This window comes from Aquarana catesbeiana, linkage group LG04, assembly GCF_042186555.1.
Source record: "Aquarana catesbeiana isolate 2022-GZ linkage group LG04, ASM4218655v1, whole genome shotgun sequence".
NCBI lineage: Eukaryota > Metazoa > Chordata > Amphibia > Anura > Ranidae > Aquarana > Aquarana catesbeiana.
This window is the reverse complement of record NC_133327.1, coordinates 644622257-644645782: the sequence shown is the minus strand read 5'-3', so window position 1 is coordinate 644645782 and position 23526 is coordinate 644622257. Positions and strand designations below refer to the sequence as shown.

Here is a 23526-nt window from a genome sequence, read left to right as displayed (position 1 = left end):
AAACCAATAAATATCATACAACTTTAAATATATTAAAGTGCCCATGCATTAATAAAGTGTCCATGCAGAGAATATAACTGCTCTATGCTGTGAAGATATCCTCCAATAATATCACTCCATTTTTTATTGTCTCCTGTGCTTATCATCCGTGATTCTTCACCACCATACCAGAGAACTCACCTGATTACCATGATCAGCCATTTGTATGGTAGGTCATTGAGTGCTTGTGTCTCCCCAGTGGATAAAACCTTCTAGGGTCACTTCCACTCTTAACGTAGAACTACTGTATATGCAAATTTGTCTTTGTTTTCATTTTGAATAGCGTAAGGGAGAGTTATAACTCAGATTTTTTCACCATCTGTGTCCCCTTCTGGAGATGTTACTTCACTTCCTGTCCCATAGCCAACCAGTAAGTGAGAGGAATTCCCTGCAAATTAGGGGAATTCCTTGGGGACCCCCAAATCACCAGAACTAGATTCCCCATTGGAAGGTTTTCCCTCTATTACTTTTCTGGGGAGAATCCAAAATTTGGGATTTCTTTTACTTTCAATGATAACGGTAAACAGGACAAACAGAGAGGGTGAATCTCCTTAGCAGGGGCACAGACCGCAATAAAAACTGACAAGCGTTCTAATCCGTCTCCACTCTATTCAAAACTAGAAAAAAAGTTTAGCCTTTGATTATACTTTAAACCAGGATGCATCCAAAATATACCAGCTCACATAGAGAGTTCCATGGAAAGAACAAGAAAGGCCACTATAGTGTAAAACCCTTGTATCTTTTTATTAAAACTTTTCACCCCCTTCCTGCCCAGGCCAATTTTCAGTTTTCAGCGCTGTAACATTTTGAATGACAATTGCGTGGTCGTGCAACACTGTACCCACATTTTTTATCATTTTTTCCCCACAAATAGAGCTTTGTTTTGGTGGTATTTGATCACCTCTGCATTTTTTTTTTCGCACTATAACAAAAAGAGAGCGACAAGTTTGAAAAAAACAATATTTTTTACCTTTTGCTATAATAAATATCCCATTTAATAAAAAATAAATAGAAATTTTTCCTCAGTTAAGGCTGATGTGTATTCTTCTACATATTTATGGTAAAAAAAAAAAAAAAGCAATAAGCGTATATTGATTGGCTTGTGCAAAAGTTATAGCGCCTACAAATTAGGTTATTGATTTATGGCATTATTATTTTTTTTTTTTTACTAGTAATGACGGTTATCTGCGATTTTTTTATCGTGACTGTGACATTGTGGCGGACAGATGGGACACTTTTGACAATATTTTGGGACCACTGATATGTATACAGCGATCAGTGTTATAAATAGTGCTATAAATCAGTCTGCCTTCCCCATAAAGTCGCCGCACTGCTGCAGTATAATAATATGGCTGGCCTGACGTTTGGACAGACCGGTGGCTGCACTTAATAATACTGGCATTCCGGCAATACTAGTAAGTGTGGCACTGGCAGCAGGTCTTAGCAATCTAATGCTCTGCCTACCCTCCTCCACGGCATCCTTGGGAGGAAGTTACGTTACATATGTATATATGTAACGTAACTTCCTCCCAGGGCTCTCTGTGTCAATAGCGTGGAGAAGAGAGGAGGGAAGCCTCTTATATACAATAATCCACAAATATGGATTTGGCCCAAAGTGATGTCATTTAGGGGTATTTTAGCAGGTGAATATGAGCACTTCCACCACTCGAAGTGCCTTTGTAATCACTTAGCACTGGCATTTGTTCTGACATCAGTTTGAGATGTTTCAGTGATCATTCAGAATTCATTGACAGGTGCACTTGACCTCCTTCTGACGTGCTTTTACCTGTGTTTCATGCAGATTTTGCATTCCAATAGACTTGCATAGATGTGGAAAACCTACTTGCAGCAAGCAAAAGCCTCTCAACACAGGAGCTTAGGGTCTATTCACACCAGCTGCTGCCTTGGTGGAGTCTAAAGAGGAAGTGTGGTTTACAGATGACGGGGCGGGTCTTAAACAGGAAGGTGTGTGGCATTGACAGGGAAGGGTGGGCCATGTTTAAACTGGGGTGTGCACGAGTTTAATCAGGCCAAGGGCAGGCCAAAACCTAAATACACCACTGCCTATATGTGACACTTGACTCTCTTGCTGAAAAGTCATGTTTGCGGTAATTGTAATTGGAGGAAATACAAATCTTTTATACATAATGTGACATTCTCTCAGCCTTACCCTGTGCAGAGGTTTTCCAGGCTGGAGGACAACAATCCAAGAACCAGCAGGCTGAGAGTGACCATCACAGGTCAACTAAGCAGTCAACCCTTTACACACACACACGGCAGCCACCACCAAGTGCTTAATCCGCTGTTGGCATTCTGTTGCAACCAATAAAAAAATATCAGTGTCACTTGCTGCCACATCCAGAGGGGAATGTAACAGCATTTACACTATGGTAGCTTCTTCATTGAGGCAGAGTTCTTAATTTAAGGCAAAGTATTCAGAAATTCAACTTTGATTTTTAAATAAAAACAGTGTGAGAAATATTTACAGAAAATATATTACAAAGCAGACACTTCAATTAGTAATAGACTTGTACAATTTAAAATTCTACACAAAATTTATCTCACTCCTGCATGATTACACAGGATATATCCCTCCATCTCTGCAGCATGCTGACGGTGCTTCGCAGAGCCAGTGGATTTTATCCATATTTTCTGGCTTTGTCCTCATATTCAAATGTTTTGGCCAGATATAATATAATTTATCGGCTCAGAAACCACTATCTAGATACCTCAGTTAGTGGAGGTATGTCTACTGGGTCCGGTGGATCCCCTATCCAACCGCAGAGCCCCAAGAACCCTGGTTGGACTACTTTTATTTTATGCGAGGAAGCTTATTGTGCTTCAGTGGAAGTCTACATCTGCTCCCACTTTATTATGCCCTGTACACACGGTCGGATTGTCCGAAGGAAAATGTATGATAGGACCTTGTTGTCGGAAATTCCGACCGTGTGTAGGCTCCATCACACATTTTCCATCGGAATTTCCGACACACAAAGTTTGAGAGCTTGCTATAAAATTTTCCAACAACAAAATCCGTTGTCGGAAATTCCGATCGTGTGTACACAAATCCGACGCACAAAGTGCCACGCATGCTCAGAATAAATTAAGAGACGAAAGCTATTGGCTACTGCCCCGTTTATAGTCCCGACGTATGTGTTTTACGTCACCGCGTTCAGAATGATCGGATTTTCCGACAACTTTGTGTGACCGTGTGTATGCAAGACAAGTTTGAGCCAACATCCGTCTGAAAAAATCCATGGATTTTGTTGTCGGAATGTCCGATCAATGTCCAACCGTGTGTACAGGGCATGACAGTGGAAACAAATAACTCCCAGTTACCTTTATATAAAGCCACATACCTATCAAGGGGCTGCCGTAAAAAATTCCATAAAGTGTGGCATATATGGATTAAGGCCCCCTCTACCAATGCAGACCAAGGACCTCTGGGTTAAACAGATCAATCCCTTGTGTCTTAAGCGATTAGAGCATCCACTATGGATCATATTGGTTTTCGATCTGTGGAGAACTTTATCCTCCATCTATTACATACCTTAGACTCTGAGCGAATCGCGCCTTTTGGTAGGAATCCTAAGTGGTAAGTGGAGTGTATTACTGGTTTAGTGTCAGTTCGGGTACTAGTGTTGTTGCTGAATGTATATGTTTTTTTTTCTTTGATGTATATGTTTCGAGCCTGGGTGTGCCCAAATAGGCTCTGTTTTTGTACCAAAATCTTCTTTTTTCCAAAAAAAAAAAAAAAGAATAAACAAAAAACAGCAGACACACACAACAATAAAAAAAAATGGGTTTAAGATTGCCCTTTTTTCTATGCTCCCTGGCTCTATGGCGTCCCAGAAAAGGAACCTTCTCCTTTTCTTTTTGTCCGCAGCACGTCAGCTCATCCCTTTATATTGGAGGACTGAAACTACACCACCATTATCCTTATGGGTTTCTACTGTGAATGACATAAAACGAATGGAGATGTTGGCCCTTGATAATGACACTTTCAACAAGTAAAAGGTCTTATGGTTTATTTGGATCCGTTTTTCTTCCTCTGATACCCTCCTAAGCTATGCTCTCGACCCCGGCAGGGTCATCTCAAGCCCTCCATTGACTCTGAGTTTCCTGCGGTGTGGGTTTGAGACATTGTTCTCCCCGTTATCTCGCTTATTAGTTCTCCTCTTGTTTATGTTAAATAATTTTAATTGTGGCACCTCTCTTGATCTCTCAGATCCTACCTCATTCCAGCTCCCTTCCCATTCCTACTCCCCCCTTTCCCCCCTTTCTTCCCCTTCCTTCTTCCTCCCCACCCTTTTGGTTTCTCTCTTCTTGTCTTTTTGTCTTCTTGTCCTTTTTCTTTTGATTTTTAGGACAACAACAAAAAGTTTATTCGGTTCTTTTGCCATTTGCACAATGGACTATATCAAAATGTTTTTATTCCACCTGGTTTCTCTAATGTGACACTACCCACAGTTTCTATGATGTACTATTAGTCTGCATATGTGATGCTATGGGCGATAGCCATTATGCTGACTTGCTGTTTTACTTCATTACTGTTGTCTTGATTACATTTTTTGAATGTTGACATAATAAAAACATTTTCAACTCTAAAATAAATGGGTTTAAAAGTGAAAAAATATTTTTCCATTTTGGATAGAGTACGGGGGATTATAACCCCTGTCACACTTTTTTTCACTATCTGTGTCCCATTGCGGAGATTTCCCGTCACTTTCTGTCCCATAGCCAAACAGGAAGTGAGGGAAAAATCCCTGCATATTAAGGGAATCCCTTGGGGACCCCCAGGTCACCAGAACTAGTGTCCCCATTGGAAGATTTCTTCCCTTTTACTGTTCTGGGGACAACCCAAAATGTGGTTTTCTTTTACTTACACTTTAAATGATAATGGTACACAGGACTAATAGAGAGGTTGAATCTCCCTAGCGGGGACACAGAAAGCAATAAAAACTGATAGGCATTCTAATCCCTCTCCACTCTATCCAAAATTGAAAAGAAAAATTGCCTTTAGTTATACTTTAAAGTGGAGCTTTACTCTGCAAATTGCTCTGAAGGCCATGGCTGTGCACCCCTCCACAATTATAACAGTGCTTTTTTTTGGGAGGGGGGTATTTTTCTTTATATTTATTTTTATTTTTTGTACTTTTTCTAGGCAGTCCCACCTCCACTGCCATTCTGGCTTAGGCTGGAATGACTTGTCATGTTCCAACAGCCCTGTGGGATAATCTTGTCACATATCCCAGTAGGCCGCAGGAGCCAATTCACAGATCGGCTGGGCTGCCTGAACTGGGAAGAGGCAGCCAACTGAAGAGGACCGTAATGATGGGTATGGGACACCGGCCATCACACCAAAATTGCTGCAGGACGAGGCTGGATTCACTGGGCAGGTGAGTACCCAGTAAATCAGGTAAGGAAGTGGAGGAGTTGCTCTTTAAAGTGGTTGTAAAGGCAGAAGGTCTTAATGCATTCTATGCATTAAAATAAAAAACATTCTGTGTGCAGCACCCCCCTCAGCCCCCCTAATACTTACCTGAGCCCTATCTCTATCCAGCGATGTTATAGGAATGTCTCGGCTGCCCGGGACTCTCCTCCATATTGGCTGAGACAGCATCGTGGTGCCATTGGCTCCCACTGTTGTTAATCAAAGTCAGTCAGCCAATGAGAAGAGAAAGGGGGCGGGGCCGGGCCGCGGTTCTGTGTCAGAATGGACACAGGGAGCTGTGGCTCAGCTCGGGTGCCCCATAGCAAGCAGCTTGCTGTGGGGGCACTCAACAGGGGGGAGGGACCAGAAGAGCGGAAGAGGGACCTGAGAAGAGGAGGATCTGGGCTGCTCTGTGCAAAACCACTGCATAGAGAAGGTAAGTATGACATATTTGTTATTTTTACCTAAAAAAAAAAAAATGAGACTTTACAATCACTTTCAATGGAGTCTGCCTGGTCTCCGTACAGTGCAGAGTTCAGATCACTTGAAGATTAAGTCTAATCTGATGTTGCAAGAGTCGCTGGTCCTCTTAACATGACTTTCAGGAATTTTTAATAGTTCCGATGGTGAACCGAAACCTCACAGCTGAAGTATTTTATTATGCCCAGCGGATACACCCTCTATGCCAACTATTCTGGGTATACCTATATTTCCATATGGCAAGCTTTCACAATCCAAAAACCAGCATATTATTTAGCAGAATTAAATTCTGATTAGTTAGGCACCAAATATGACAGGTCTATGATGAATCTTTCACCTATAGGTAATATAGGTGTGCTTGGTGTCAGTGGCAGCTGGTGTTTTATTTTGGGGGGGGAAACAACCCCCTACCCGGATCGGTCATTTTGGCCAGCTGCACAACCCCACCCTGCTCCCCGTTGTCACTAAGTCGGTCCGGTCACCCGGACTACCCAGTCGGTTATCCAGCCCCATCTAGGTCGCGGACGGGCAGTGACCGCCCCTGCTTGGTGTCAAATCTTATCCTGTTGATAGTGCTCTGAAGGGCTCAGAGAACTCAGAGAACATTTACAAGCCATTTAACAAGTTTCAGTAGTTGTCTGACACAGATAAACCTTTGCGGCATCTTCTAACCTTATAACTTGCTACAAAGTTACAGTATTGTAGTCTGAACACCCGGGGATGGTGGATTGCCTTTTCAGTTTAGAGCTGGTTACAGGCACTCAAAATGTTGATGGTACGTGCATTTCCTCGCACATGGCCATTGCGAGCAGTGCAAACACCACACAACTTTCAGGTTCCAGGTCTCCCCAGGGCACCAATCCAGTAAATTCAGTCGATTGGACATGATTTGGAAAGGCACACGCCTGTCTTTATAAGGTCCCACAGTTAACAGTGCATGTCAGAGCACAAACCAAGCCAAGAAGTCCAAGGAATCATCTGTAGACCTCAGAGACAGGATTGTATCGAGGCACAGATCTGGAGAAGGGTACAGAATTTTTTTCTGCATCATTGAAGGTTCCAATGAGCACAGTGGCCTCCATCATACGTACATGAAAGAAGTTTGGAACCACTAGGACTCTTCCTAGAGCCCGGCTAAACTGAGCAATCGGGGGAGAAGGGCCTTAGTCAGGGAGGTGACCAAGAACCCGATGGTCACTCTGACAGAGCTCCAGCATTTCTCTGTGGAGAGAGGAGAACCTTCCAGAAAAACAACCATCTCTGGAGCACTCCATCAATCAGGCCTGTTTGGTAGAGTGGCCAGACGAAAGCCAATCCTCAGTAAAAGGCACATGACAGCCGCCTGGAGTTTGCCAAAAGGCACCTAAAGGAATCTTAGACCATGAGAAACAAAATTCTCTGCTCTGATAAAACAAAGATTGAACTCTTTGGCCTGAATGGTAAGAGTCATGTCTGGAGGAAACTAGGCACTGCTCATCACCTGGGCAATACCATCCCTACAGTGAAGCATGGTGGTGACAGCATCACGCTGAGGGGATGTTTTTCAGCGGCAGGAACTGGGAGACTAGTCAGGACCGAGGGAAAGATGAAAACATCAATGTACAGAGACATCCTTGATGAAAATCTGTTCCAGAGCGCTCTGGGCCTCAGACTGGGGTGGAGGTTCATTATTCCAACAGGAAAACGACCCTAAGCACAAGCAAAGATAACAAAGGAGTGGCAACCGGACAACTCTGTGAATGTCCTTGAGTGGCCCAGCCAGAGCCCAAACTTGAACCCGACTGAACATCTCTAAAGTGATCTGAAAATGGCTGTGCACTCCCCATCCAACCTGATGGAGCTTGAGAGGTCCTGCAAAGAAGAATGGAAGAAACTGCCCAAAAATAGGTGTGCCAAGCTTGTAGCATTATACTCAAAAAGACTTGAGGCTGTAATTGGTGCCAAGGGTGCTTCAACAAAGTACTGAGCAGAGGCTGTAAATACTTATGTACATGTGATTTTTTCATTTTTTTTATTTTAATACATTTGCAAAGATTTCAAAAAAAACTTCTTTCACATTGTCATTATGGGGTATTGTTTGTAGAATTTTGAGGAAAATAATGAATTTAATAAATTTTGGAATAAGGCTGTAACATAACAAAATTTGGAAAAAGTGAAGCGCTGTGAACACTTTCCGGATGCACTGTATCACTATAAATGGTGGAAATCAAATATGCAATTATGGGGGTTGTTGCTCTGTATCTCTTTGGATGGTAGTCCCATAGATGGGTGGTATGGGCACAGAATCACAATATAATGTAAATTATCAACTCAATGGGTATGGTTTAGTCTACAACTTTGGTTTTAAGTAGAATTGATCTCCAATGTTGTATTACAATTTTGTTCCCATCCAAACCCAACAGCTTATGTTGTATTACAATTCTGTTCACACCTTTCTGACTGCTATACAAATAAATAGAGAACAGTATCCAAGAAACCACATACAGTTAGGTCCATATATATTTGGACATAGGCACAATTTTAGTTTTTTGTAGGTGTTTACCAAAACATATTCAAACTATAGTTATATAATAAAGGCTGAAAGTGCACGCTCTCAATTTAATCTGAGGGTATGCACATCCAAATCAGAGGAAGGGTTTAGGAATTACAGCTCTTAAGAATAGCCAACCCCCCTTTTTCAAGGAACCAAAAGTAATTGGACAATTGAATCAAAAGCTGTTTCATGGCGAGGTGTGGGCTACTTCTACTTTATTTCTTCATCAATTAAGCAGGTAAAAGGTCTGGAGCTGATTCTAAGTGTGGTATGTGCATTTGGAATCTATTGCTGTGAACCTACATCATGCATTCAAAGGAGCTGTCCATGCAAGTGAAACAGGCCATTGTAGGGCTTCAAAAGCGAAACAAATCCATTAGAGAGATAGCAGCAACATTAGGAGTGGATAAATAAACAGTTTGGTACATTCTGAGGAAAGAAGAACGCACTGGTGAGCTCAGCAACATGAAAAGGCCCGGACTTCCATGGAAGACAACAGTGTTGGATGATCGCAGGGTCCTTTCCATGGTAAAGAAAAACCCATTCATAACATCGATACAAGTGAAGGACACTCTCCAGGAGGTGGATACACCATTGTCAAAGTCCAAAATTAAGAGAAGACTTCACAAGAGCAAATACAGAGGGTTCACCACAAATTGCAAAACATTCATAAGCCTGAAGAATAGAAAAGCCAGATAAGTCTTTGTCAAAAAAAAATCTAAAGAAGCCAGACCAGTTCTGGAAAAGCATTCTTTGGACGAATAAAACTAAGATGAATCTGTACCAGAATGTTGGGAATACAAAAGTGTGGAGAAGGCTTGGAACAGCACATGATCGAAAACACACAACGTCATCTGTAAAACATGGTGGAGGCAGTGTGATGGCATGGGCATGCATGGCTTCCAGTGGCAGTGGGTCATTGGTGTTTATTGATGATGTGACAGAAGACAGAAGCAGCCAGATGAATTCTGCAGTGTTTAGAAATATACTGTCAGCCCAGATTCAGCCAAATGCAACAAAGTTGATTGGACGGTGCTTCACAGTACAGATGGACAATGATCCAAAACAAACTGCAAAAGCAACCCAGGAGCTTTTGAAGGAAAAGAAGTAGAATATTCTGCAATGGCCGAGTCAATCGCCTGATCTCAACCCAATTGAGCATGCATTTCACTTGCTGAATGCAAAACTAAAGGCAGAAAGACCCACAAACAAAGAACAACTGAAGACAGCTGCAGTTAGAGCCTGGCAAAGCATCAAAAAGGAGGAAACCCAGTCTTTGGTAATGTCCATGGGTTCCAGACTTCAAGCAGTCATTGCCAGTAAAGGATTCTCAACAAAATATAAAAAATTTACATTTTATTTATGATTATATTAATTTGTCCAATTACATTTGAGCCCCTGAGGGGGCTGTGTATAAAAATGGTCGCAGTTCCTAAAATTTGTACTTGATATTTATGTTCAACCCCTTCAATTGAAGCTTAAAGTCTGCATTTCAAATTCATTTGGATTGTTTCATTTTAATTCAATTCTGGTGGCATACAGAGCCAAAAGTATGAAAAATGTGCCCGTGTCCAAATATATTCCTATGGATCTGTATATGTTCTTTTTTGCCCTGCAGCCCTTAGAAAGGGAGTGCTTTAATCTGCATCTGCAGAAATGCATTAGCTGTATATGTTTTATCTGGCTACCAATAAAAATTTGGATCTTAACCACCAAGTCGTATGACTCTTCATGCACCTTATTCCACCGATTCCACTTTTCTGAAGAACCTGTGCCCACACTGCTGGTATCTACAGGAGTTGAGCAGCCAAGGTTCTGATCCGACAAGTCTCACACTGAACTGCCATCTGCACCTCACTATAATGAGCTCAGACCCGGGATACCATTCTAATTCAGCACCACCACACACTATTTTTATTATTGGGGGCATAGAGATAAATATTCTTGAACTTGGTCACTATGAAACATAACATTGGGGTGCAGCTCTGCAAGGTAGCCAGCTTCTACCTTCAGTTTGTTCAATTAAGCTTTGACAAAAAACCTGGAAGTCGATTGATTTCTATGCACAACTGCACCAGATTTTGCACTGTCCAGTTTTAGTAAATCAACCTCATTGATTTCTATCTTTACCGTGTACCACACTGCTGAAGTAGGAGGTGCAGTGTAATCTACATATAGGGGTTGATTTACTAAAGGCAAATAGTACACTGTAAGAGCAGTTGCTCCAGAGCTTAGTAAATGAGCAGAAGCTTTGCTGACTTCCATCATCCAATTACATGCAAGCAAAAATGTTGTTGTTGTTTTTTTTTTTTCCTTGCACGTTATTGGGAATTCTTTGCCAAATGAAACTTTACCTAATTTACTAAGCTCTGGAACAACTGCACTTTATAAAGTACACAGTCTATTGGCCTTTAGTAAATCAACTCCATAGTCTGTGGGCGAACCTGCAAATCTTTTCATGCCTCCATGAAATGATACGCAGTCTACACATTAGTAAGATTAATGTGCCATATCTAAGATATGTAGATTGGGCATTTCTTGACATTAGACTCCATTGCGGAGGTTTCCCTTCACTTCCTGTCCCATAGCCAAACAGGAAGGGAGAGAAAAAGCCCTTTAAATTAAGGGAATTCCTTGGGGACCCCCAAGTCACCAGAACTAGGGTCCCCTTTGGAAGATTTCCCCTCTATTACTTTTCGGGGGACCACCCAAAATTTGGAATTTTCTTTTACTTTCACTTTCAATGATTAATGTAAACAGGACAAATAGAGAAGGTGTGTATCTGTAATGGGGGGACAGCCATAAAAACTGACAAGCATTATAATTCCTCTCCACTTTAACCAAAACTAAAAAAAAAAGTTTTGCCTTTAGTTATACTTTAAGTTAGGGTTAGGCAAACTTAATGAGGTGGAGATCTACCTGAAAAACACAGAAGTCAAAGATCACCGGGCACAGTGTCGCCTCCTCACACCTGATTTAAAACTCTAATTGCAGTACTACCGTATCGCAAACATGTGGATTGCACAGCAATCATGGGTTTATATCAGGTGGTGAGAAGGCAACATTTCGCCCCCTCACCACCTATCAACACACACTCTGATCGCTTTTCAAAGCAGAAGCACTTGTGCTGCACTTGTGAATGAGCCCTTAGTTGCATTCAGCAGCGGTACCCTTAGGGCTCATTAACATGTAAAGTTGGGGGTGGTAAGACAGCAAGATATAATAGAAGTCTATGGCTAAACGTAGCAAACCCGCAGGAAGGCTGCAGGTACACTGCACTGCACCCATGGTGTGGGTAAACGGCAGCACATCAGTGTGAAAGGAGCCCTATATTATTATTCCCAGTGTATTGCTTCACACTGACCTGAAGATCTCTTCTTTCCTGCTGCTGGCACCACTATGGAGACCGCTAGCCGGGATAAGAGCAGCTAGAAATACCCATCCACATTCCAGGGCTAAGGATAGGAGAACTTTTTTTTTAAGGATCAGAGGACTTGGATCCTTGTTGTACTGGGACTATAGATTATGGTAAATTCGGTGATAGAATATTTACTAAAAGCTCCGTAGGCTATCCCCTCTTCAGTCTATCATAAATGCTGCTGCCAGACTCATCTACCTAACCAACTGTTCAGTGTCCGCCACCCCTATCTGCCAATTCCTACACTGGCTTCTGATCACCCAGCAAATTAAATTCAAAATACTAACAACAACATACAAAGCCATCCACAACTCTGCCCCAAGCTACATCACCAATCTTGTCTCCAAATATCACCCAAATCATCCTCTCCTCTCTTCTCAAGACCTCCTGCTCTCTAGCTCCCTCCCATGCTCATCTCCAGGACTTTTCCAGAGCCTCTCCCAATCCTCTGGAACTCTCTACCTCAATCTGTATGGCTATTTCCTACTCTTGCTACCTTCAGGCGATACCTGAAAACTCATCTCTTTAGGGAAGCCTATCACACCTCCAACTAATCTTTTATCACATCCATCAGCTCATTCCCCATAGTTACAACCTTTTGTACCACTTGTCCCACCCTATTAGATTGTAAGCTCTTCTGAGCAGGGCCCTGTTAACCCTCTTGTATTTTATTGTATTGTAACTGTATTGTCTCCCTTTTATGTTATAAAGCGCCGCATAAACTGTTGGCGCTATAGAAATCCAGTATTATATTAATATTAATAATAATAACTTTAAGTGGGTTAGTAGATGATGCCCGAACTGTTTTCATTTTTTATTGCAAGCTGTGTAAGAACCTGAATTTGACTGGTATCAGCCTCTTTCAATCCCTGTACAGCAGGGATGGAGTGTAAGAGGGAGAAGCAGTACATGGAACCAATCGGTTCAGGAGCTGACATGAAGCATGCAGAGAGAAGGAGAAATCAGTGTGATGGGATCAGCTCTTTATTGTGCTCCTTCTATTTTCAGTGTCCGGTCACAGGCTGAGGTGGGTCCAGGATGACCTGGACTTACAGGAAGTAGATTGAATGATGCTGGCCATCAAAGAGAGGATATTTAGCGGACGAAAAAAGAGAAAACAGTAAATTAGTGGTGAATACTGGTTGTTTTATTTTATCTCTCTGGAGCTCTCCTTTAAAAAAAAAAAAAAAACAAGGTAGAGATTGCTTAGAAGTGTAAAGTAGAAGGAAATACTGATTTCATTTTGCGTGGCCATCGTTCAGCTTTAACTGTATAGACAAACAAACAAATAGAAGAGATGGTTGTAAAGGCTGAAGGTTTTTTTTACCTTCATACATTCTATACATGAAGGTAAAAAACCTTCTGTGTGCTGTTCCCACCATAGCCCCCCTATTACTCACCTGAACCCCCTCTCAGTCCAGCGATGTGCACGAGAGCCTCAGATGTCCCAGGCCTCCCTCTTCTCATTGGCTGAGACAGCAGCAGGAGCCATCGGTTCCCACTGATGTCAATCAAAGCTAGTGAGCCAATGAGAAGAGAGTGGGGGCGGAGCCAAGCCACGGCTCTTTGTGTCTTATGGGCGGATGCATAAAGCAGGGCTCGGGAGCAAGCACACATCAGTACCCCCATAGCAAGCGGCTTGCTATTGGGGGACCTGGTCAAGGAGGAGGAGCCAGGAGCGCCGATGGGGGACCCGAGAAGAGGCAGGTCAAGGCTGCTCTGTGCAAAATCATTACACAGAGCAGGTAAGTATAACATATCTGTTATTCTTTTAATATTTTTAAGCCAAACCTTTATTACCACTTTAAATTACAGTCAGTCCATGTCCCCTACACACATCCCTATACAGTTATCCTTCTACATTTAGCTGCAAGTGCCCAAGTGAATAACAAAGGGAACGAGATCCTACTAGATTGAGCAGTTTGCGGTAGTGAACTGTAAGAGCCCTTCTCCCACAAGGCTTTACTGCCAGTTTCCCTCAGCCAAGATAGCGGCGGGAGCACTGAGAGCTCGGCTGAAGAAGACACTGCTGGGTTTGTGGATAAGTAAGTGTCCTAATATTAAAAGTCAGAAGCTACGGTATTTGTAGGAGCTCCTCTTTAAACTGCATAAGGGTTTCTTTACTGTTAGAGTAATAAGGGCAATAAGGATGTGGCACTCCCTTCCACAGTTGGTAGTGTCAGTGGAGAATGTAGACAAATTCAAAAACCTTTAGATGGGTTTCTTGCAAATGCAATGTAGAGGAATATGGTAAATGGAAGTGACATAAACATACACACACACAGGAACTGAACTGAATGGACCGGTGTCTTTATTCAAACTTACCAACTATGTTACTATGTATTAATGGGATCTCAACAAACCTCAATGCTCAAAAAACGCACCTGCAATATTTTTTTTATAGTGCAGCACACCATAACACAGCTGTGCTGTAGTGCACTCTTGCACAGGTTAATTGTTTTCTACTGTATAAGTGAATTGGCATGCCATTTAGAATGAATGGCAATACAACACAAAGCACATAAACCTGCATATTTCCACAATGCAAAAGTGTGAATCTGCCCTAAAGCTTTATCCACATAGGTGCCTATATGAGATCCAAGCCTTGTGAACAGAACAGCTAGAGTAGACCTCTAACATACACTATATTGTCAAAAGTAGTGTATGTTAGAGGTCTACTCTAGCTGTTCTTTTCACAAGACTTGGATTTCACATAGGCACCCTTGTGGATAAAGCACATGAACTTTATTGGCATCCCAGTCTTAGTCCATAGGGTTCAATATTGAGTTGGCCCACCCTTTACAGCTATAACAGCTTCAACTCTTTTGTAAAGGCTGTGCACAAGGTTTAGGAGTGTGTCTATTGGAATGTTTGACCATTCTTCCTGAAGCACATTTGTGAAGTCAGGCACTGATGTTTTACGAGAAGGCCTGGCTCGCAGTCTCCTCTCTAATTCATTGTATTGGTGCGGAAGTGACTTAACTTCAACCACCAGCTGCACAATATACTTTCCAAACGTTGGCACTTGCTGACTGACCATCACATCGTCAGCGTGCGCTCTAGGTGAAAGCCTGACCCGGAAGCGGTACTGCGGATGCCTTAGCGCCGCACTCCTTCCGGGTTGGGGGTATATAAGGCCGCCGCTATGGTGGCCTTATATCCACGGCGGACACCTGGCAGGTTATTCATGTAGGGAAGAACTACAAGTAAGTTTATATCTAAGTTTTCACTTTATCCCCTCCTCCTCTCCTCACCTATCTGTTACTTATTAGTAAACATTGCTCATCTTTAAGAGTTTGATGGTGTTCCTCTGTCATTTGCAGTGTAATTCTACAGGTCCGCTGTGACCACTGACATCTGCAGTGTTTATTTATCACTCTATTTACCTCCAAAAGCTGCAATGCATTAACCTGCAACAACTATCATATTATATGGTTCCAAAGGAAAAATCCTGTCCACAGGTGTAATTTACTGGATCCTCATTGGTACTAAAACAATGGTGGGTGTTTTTTGGTCATTTATCAATACCGATTAGATATACTAGAGGTGGAGGGCTGTTCCTATTTCACTTCCTCCCCTCCTCCCCTCTAACCCCCCCCTCCCCTCCCTATCCCCCCCCTTCCCCCCCCCCTTTTCCCTCCCCTCCCTCTTCTCTTTCCCCCCCATGGTTCCCCCCCCCCCCCCGGTCTCACAGTGCCATTCTAGCCTGATTTGGGCATTGGTTGGTGAGTTTATGTATACTGATTTCAAATGAATTACTACTCCAATGGTCATGTTTCTGTCAATGTCTTTATTGTCTTTATGGTTATTTACCACACATGTTATTTATCACATATGTAACTGTAATTATTTGATCCTTAGAGAATTCACTTGGATGCCTCCTGAAGAAGCGGTCAATCCGCGAAACTGTTGAGGTTACGTTTCCAAGTATTCTAAGTAACAGCCTCCAACTACCTTTGTTGGCACTTTTTAATGTCACTGTAATTTTTGTACTGTAAACAATTGCTATGTGTGAAATCTATATTGTGTGTATATAGATGTTTTAAATTTGATGTCTTTTGAATAAATTGGAAATTTTATCTTTAATTGTATTATTGTATGAGGTACCGGTATAATCCAATTAGTTTTGGGGTGGTGAGGTGGAACGTAATTGGAGTAGTCCCTTGGAATTTTTCTCCTTCTCCCCCTATTTTGCTTCATTCAAATAAAGTCAGGCACTGATGTTGGACCAGAAGGTCTGGCTTGCAGTCTCCGCTCTAAATTATCCCAAAGGTGTTCTTTGGGGTTGAGGTCAGTCCAGTTCCTCCACCCCAAACTCGCTCATCCATGTCTTTACGGACCTTGCTTTGTGCACTGGTCCAAATCATTTGGTGGAGGGGGGATTATGGTGTGGGGGTTGTTTTTCAGGGGTTGGGCTTGGCCCCTTAGTTCCAGTGAAGGGAACTCTTAAGGCGTCAGCATACCAAGACATTTTGGACAATTTAATGCTTTTAACCTTTGTGGGAACAGTTTGGGGATGGCCCCTTCCTGTTCCAACATGACTGTGCACCTGTGCATAAAGCAAGCTCCATAAAGACAAGGATGAGCAAGTTTGGGGTGGAGGAACTTGACAGGCCTGCAGGGAGTCCCGACCTCAACCTGATAGAACACCTTTGGGATGCATTAGAGCGGAGACTGCGAGCCAGGCCTTCTCTTCCAACATCAGTGGCTGATCTCACAAATGCCCTTCTGGAAGAATGGTCAAACATTCCCATAGACACACTCCTAAACCTTGTGGACAGCCTTCCCAGAAGAGTTGAAGCTGTTATAGCTGCAAAGGGTGGACCAACTCAATATTGAACCCTACGGACTAAGACTGGGATGCCATTAAAGTTCATGTGCGTGTAAAGGCAGGTGTCCCAATACTTTTGACAATATAGTGTACTTCCTTTATTGAGCCCTAAGACCAGTCCTAATATACATTCAAGTTTTAAGCATAACTGCATGCAATGGTTGAACTGGATAGGACTTGAATGTCCATATACACAAGTCTAAAGCTACCCATATAAGACTAGATGACTCTCAAGACTGACAGGCAAAAAGGCATTCACCTGTCCCCTGTAACGCCAGCCTGGCTCACACGACTCACTCTTTGGATGGAAGTGTGAAAGGTTCAATTAACACCTTCATGTTCTAATTAGGAGAAATAAAGGTCACACTGAGATTTTCCAACATGCTAGAAAATCCTAGTGAACAATAACAAGTTGTTCTGACTTTTAGCGCTGCACATTTTTGCCACCCCACGTGTAGCACTCCAGGGCCCAGTCCTTATCCGTGCATCTTATGTGATCAGATTGGGGTGAGATTGTGCCATTTATGGCCAGTGGCCATCCTTAGGGGTTAATATACTTTCCATCTATTTTCTCAGCATGTAGCAACTCCTCCGCAGCACAATGCATTGTGTGTATTTACTGCCAGATTAACCCGCATATCCCACCCCTTAACCACGGATAATAATGAGCTAATCACCCAGCTCTGGACTATATATATCTCACAGCAGCATGTTCACTGCTTACACTGCACTTCTTAAACCGACTTTCACAAATATTGTCTTGGCAATCCCTTATTAGTATGTAGATGTATAAGAGACAACACAAACAATATACCAAAGCACTAAACCTTATTGGCCAGTAGTGACTGAAGTAGCTCCAATAGTCCTGCTGCTGTAGGGTAGAAGAAGTCAAAAGGTAACACACAAAACAAAGCGCAAGGACCTTGAGAGTATATATGGTGTCCTAATAAACAACCCTGATGATGGTGCTGATGTCTTTATAAATTAGTTGGCTGTGAGTGTGGACTAATTCTAATGTCACACATAATTCTCAACTTCATGCTCAAGCAATAAACACTCTTGGTGTTGACTTAACGTGCCGATCTCATACAGTGGGTATAGAAAAGAATCACGCACTTTTAAAATAATCACATTTTGTTGCTTTGCAGCCTGAAATGAAGACAGACACAGTTTTTGTTATCCAGCTGTATTCACCAGTGCAACTTATAACATCTAAATGAAAGATATAACACCAACATGTCAGAAAAAAAAAAATTAATTCAAAAACAGAATGTCAGTAATTTGTTGGACCAAGTTTTGCTTTAATTTCAGCCTTTAGTCTGTTGGGATATGTCTCTAACTTTGCACATCTAGACTTTGCAATAGTTGCCCGCTCTTCTTTGCAGAACTTCTCACGTTTAGTTAAATTTGATGGTGACTGTTTGTGGACTGCAGTCTTCAAGTCATTCCACAGATTTTAAAAGGTTTAAGTCTGGGCTCCATACAAGAACATTTACATTTATGAATGTGGCGAAGCCTTCATAAAGGTAGTTGTGGAAAAAAAATGTAATGCTATGCTCAATTTGGACATGGCTTCACCCTGGATTCAGCCATTTGTGGATGATCATCCAGATCAGGGGTCTCCAAACTTTCTAAACAAAGGACCGGTTTACTGTCCTTCAGACTTTGGGGGGCTTGGACTGTGGCCAGTGGGAGTAGAAAATGCCCAAGCATCAGTGGGAGGAATAGTGCCCCAAGGACCAGAAAAAGGCAAGCAAAGGGCTGCACAGTTTGGATCTACAGCAAACTTTCTCAGCCTTCATACCCCAGAGGACTCCAAAAATAATTTTCAGGTTTCAGAGAACCCTTACTAAAACTAGTTTATTGGGGTCAATAGGAAACATTCCACCTACATTGTTTGCTGATAGGAATAATGTCATCCTAAAAGACAACTAAAAAAATCATTAGTGTCATGCTCCTGGCTTTGCCAAGTGGCTTTGGACCTGGAACTGTACAGGCACCATCAGATGGGAGGTCAATCAGCCACATCTGAAGAAACCCCTTGCAACCTTTGGAGGAACCCTATTGTTCCAAAGATCCCTGGTTGGGAATGCCTGATCTACAGGGTCCAAACTCACAGCAATGCTGATAGCTTCATTTCCTATTCAGTCAGTGAATTAAATGAAAGGTGCCAAAGCTGCTGCTTTTCTACTACTGACTACTTAGCAATGGTGGAATGGGTTAATGAGAGCGAATTTGATTTGTAACATAATTTTTTTTACAACACTGTGATCTTGCTTCACCCATGACAGATAGAGGTTATCATTCAGGCTTGTATACCATCAATCAGTATGACCTTTTGGTGAACAAATATCACCTTTTCTCCCTTTTGTTAACAAACTGCATTACTTTTGAGAACTTTCTCCAAGTAGATAGAACATAACAACTACTGAATTAGAGAAAATAATTTTAAAAAGGAGTAGTTTAAAGAACAATTCTATTAATAATTTATTCTGGTTGTGCCTAAGCATCTGGGTGGCAAGTTTTGAGACTTAGAAAACCTTTAGCAGTTGGGGTACTATTTGTGTTTTTATAGCATACAAGTAAAACTAAAATCTACTTACTCTTTCACTTCCTTAGTGCTGAAGTCCAGGTATCGGTTACTGATCCACTGGATCTCAAACCAATCCCGGAAGCCATTGTTCCCACAGCATTTGAATTCAATTTGGAGCAAGTCGATGGTCTTCTTCATGAAACATCTGCCTGGGGTGTCTGTGTCCTTGTAGTACCTCATGCCATTCTTTAATCCGTGTGCCAGAGTACTCTCCAAGGACCCCCTGGTCACAAGACACATCACAGCGATGAAGAAGGTGAAGATATTAAAGAGTAGACAGATAATCAGATAAGGTTTCAGCATAGGCTTCCACCTTGCAAATTTTGCAGGGTCCAGGGAATCGTAGCAGATTTTCCCAGCAAACGCATTGAGAGAACAAGCCAGCACACCAATAAATATGAGAGAATTGGGCACAAAATGGCTTTCAACATTATCCATCACCTCGCTCCTCTTCCTGAGCTCGATTTTTAGGAATATTCCCATTGTGAAAAGGGCTATGCCAGCTAATACACAGCACCAATTCATCAGCCATAACCCCTGAGCCAACTTGACTCTTTTCCTCTGGTTAAATTTAATCTTCATCAGTGCCATGTTTGCAGCGGGCAGAAAGTGGATATCTTGGGAATTTCAATAGGTGGTTGACAGAATGAAGGAAAGATGTTTGGGGCCTCCCCTCATTCCACAAGTGACTTCATTACTTGTGGTTCTTCCATGTTTGCCACCCTAACCTAAAGACTGAGGCGACACGACAACTACTCTTTCCTGAGTTATTAATAGCTCCGTCATTAAAGGGTAATTGGCTGAAGGCAGCTACACCTATTGCTGGTGGCCCAGTCCCACCGAAGAAGAAGGAGCATGAAAGTTTCAGACGATTAAACCTACAAGTGCAAGACGTCATCTAAATACTTCTAATCCTCTTCATCCCATTTGCAAGAATCTCTGCCAGCTCTGATAATCAGCAGATATAATCCTCGTTTTACTGGCTACTGAATTTCTCCTTTCACAAAGTGAGATATCTTTATACCAGTTTTTATTAGCTGGCAATTATTATTTTTTGTTTTTGGATATGGTACAAACAGACTCAAACCCCTATCAAGTTATATTTTGCTGCCTGTGTCTCGCTAGGGACATTTCCCTTACACGTAGTTCTTGTCTTGGAGATACAAATTTCTCTAAAGTGAACAGAAATCCCATCTTACAGATTTGTCAGTGACGGGTGTCCCCTTTGGAGGACTTTCCTCTAGTTTTTGCTCTGGTGGCAACTGTAACATTTGGGATTTCCTATCACTTTCTGTTTCAGTGACAGTGGTCACCAGGACAAATAAGGCGGGTCAATCTCCCCAACGGGGACACAGACAGCATTAAAAAATGGACAGAGTGACCTATCCTTCCCCACTCTGTGTAAAGCTAAAAAAAAAAAAAAAATGTTGCCTTTACATACACTTTAAATAAACATAATGTTCAATGATTGTTTAAAGGAAAATTCTAGTAAAATTATGATTATAGTATCATTTCCCAAAAGTAATGTTTTATAAGACAAACATATTTTTAACTTGCTTGGTCATCAGAGAAGGTGTTCAGTATCTCTGTGACCAAAAGAAAAAAAAAAAAGTATAATAAAACTGCTTGCATGTATAGAGTGTAGACATGTACAGATCGCTACAGTAGCTTTAAAGCCCCACTGACTCTCCCAAGACCACCCCTGTTGCCCCCCTCAGCAGTAGAAATGGGTGAACTGTTCGAGCCGAGCAAAAGTTTGGGCCAAACATCACCTGTTAGACATGTCACCTGGTGGCACCGCTCCCTTTTGATGCATGCTGGGTCGGTAACATCACAAGGGGGCGGTGCCACCAGGTGATACTTATATAAGAACTGTCAAATGGCAGAACCTGCAGTAGGCAGTTAGCCTTCGTTGCGGGCGGAGCATTTTTATTTTCACGTCTGGCGGTGGTGGCAGCATTTTGATTGACAATGGATCTACATTGGGGGACATTGTTTCTTTATTTTTTTTGTACATTTTTTTAATAAAGGACTTGTCAAAAACATGTGTACTGTTTATTAGGGGGCTGTTAAAGGGGGCTTCCAGATTCCAATAAGAGTCCCCCACCCGAAAGCACCACTCCATGTTGAGGGCATGTGACCTGGTATGGTTCAGGAGGGGCGACTCGCTCGTCCCCTCTCATTCCTGACCTGCCGGGCTGCATGCTTGGATAAGGGGCAGGTATGGCTTTTCTTTTTTAATACTTTGGCATGGGGTTTCACTTAAAATCCATACCAGACCCTTATGTACCGTTTTTTTCCATGTTTTTTTTTTTTTTTTGTATTGCCAGGTGCCAGCAGTAGCTTTCAGCTGCGAAGTACATTTAAATGCATTTTTTAAAATTTATTCTTTTAAATGTCAGTTTTGCTGCAGCAAGTTCTATACATGGTACAGATGCACCACTTTACAGGCAGACTAAGGGGACCCCCAGGCATTATATTTAAAGTGGAGGTCCGCTGAAAAAAAAATATTAAAAGCCAGCAGCTACAAATACTGCAGCTGCTGACTTTTAATATATGGATGCTTACCTGTCCAGGGAGCCCACGATGTCAGCAGCCGATCCGTCCTTCGGCTCTCGGCTGCTGCTACCGCCATCCTCGGTAAGGGAATAAGGAAGTGAAGCCGTGCGGCTTCACTTCCTGGTTCCCTACTGCGCATGTGCGAGTCGCGCTGCGCGTCCTCTCAGGTCCCTGCTGTGTTCTGTGTCTCACAGAATACAGCGGGGGAGGACAAGGTAGGCGCCGGAAGTGGCATAGGTCACCGCAAGCGCTGTGGTGATCTATGCCAGGAAGTGGGAGCAAATACCTTGTATTAGACAGGTATCTGCTCCCTCCTCCCCCCTGAAAGGTGCCAAATGTGACACCGGAGGGGGGGAGGAATCCAAAAAGTGGAAGTTCTATTTTTGGGTGGAACTCCACTTTAAAGAATTTTTTAATTTTTTTTTTGTTTCACTTTAAGCATCATTAAAAGCACTGCTCCTGAAAAAAAATATTGTTTTTAAAAAAAAAATATGCATTGAAGCATGACCCCTCCAGGGCAGTACAGTACCCAGGGCCCCATAACCTTTATATGGCAAATTACTTGCATATAAACTTTTAAAATGGCGACTTTTGATTTTTCATGTTCAAGTCCCATAGACTTCAATGGGGTTCGTGGCTCGGGGACAAACTTTTTCCCTGTTTGGGAGTTCTGGTGCAAACCGTAACAGGGGGGTGTACTCAGCATGTTATCCTTTTTTTTTTTTTAAATACTTTTTCTAGATATTTTCAGGCAGGTCAGGGTACACAAGGTCTCCTTCCTCTTCACCATCACTGAGCAGTCCTGCTTGATGCATAGAGCATTGCTAATATGATGATGTCAGTGCTGCTCTCTGCATCATCACGCTGTCATTGTAGAGCTCCATGGTGATGCTTCCTTAATTCCTTCCACAGTCACAGGACCTCCTTATTTTCTTGGCTAAATGATACTTGGATTGTTTGTTTGTTTGTTTGTTTGTTTGTTTTTTGTTTCATTCCTAACCCCTGCCTAGCACACTGCAATGGTGCAGTCCTATCAGTTTTTATCATTTGTAGGAATGTAGGATGCCTGGTCCTCCGATGTGCGCTATGGTTCCATCCATCTAAGTTGCAACTGTCTTATGCAGTGACATAAGGGCTGAAGAATGGAACTACATAACTTTTTTTATCTAGCAAGTGTTGCTTTAAAGATGATAGATATGAACAACTTGCAGTTCTTCAGCTGTAGACGAAGTAAAAGTCCCAATGTGAAGAAGGCAGATGGGATTACTGGGACTTGTAGTTCTTTAAGAGCCAGAGAGCCACGTGGTACCTAAAGACTCAGACACAACATTTTGGTATACAGTGGTGAAAATTTATGTATGATTTTTACCTATAGGTAAGCCTATAAAAAGGCTTATCTATAGGTACTGTAAATATCTCATAAACGTGCAATGTTTAGGAGATATTTACTTTAGATGCAGCCAGTGACGGCACTGGAGCATGCGCTCTGAAGGAACGGCACGGGCTTCAGAGCCGTGCCGTAAACAGCAACTCCCGCATGTATGCATGGGAGTGACATCATCGCATGGGAGTGACATCATCTCCAGCTTGGCCATTCATATCGGCGAAGCCCGTAAACCCAGAAAGAAGACCAGGTGAA

General features: G+C 42.3%; 1 protein-coding gene across 1 annotated transcript in view; it reads right to left on the bottom strand.

Moving 5' to 3' along the window:
• The window catches only part of PRPH2 (peripherin 2), a 30893-nt gene extending 10695 nt beyond the window's left edge, over window positions 1-20198 (bottom strand). Inside the window, exon 1 of the mRNA XM_073628436.1 lies at window positions 19339-20198. Coding sequence (XP_073484537.1) covers window positions 19339-19919 — 581 coding nt within the window. The 5' untranslated portion in view covers window positions 19920-20198. The remainder of the gene's footprint in view (window positions 1-19338) is intronic.
• Between the last annotated feature and the right edge of the window lie 3328 nt (window positions 20199-23526).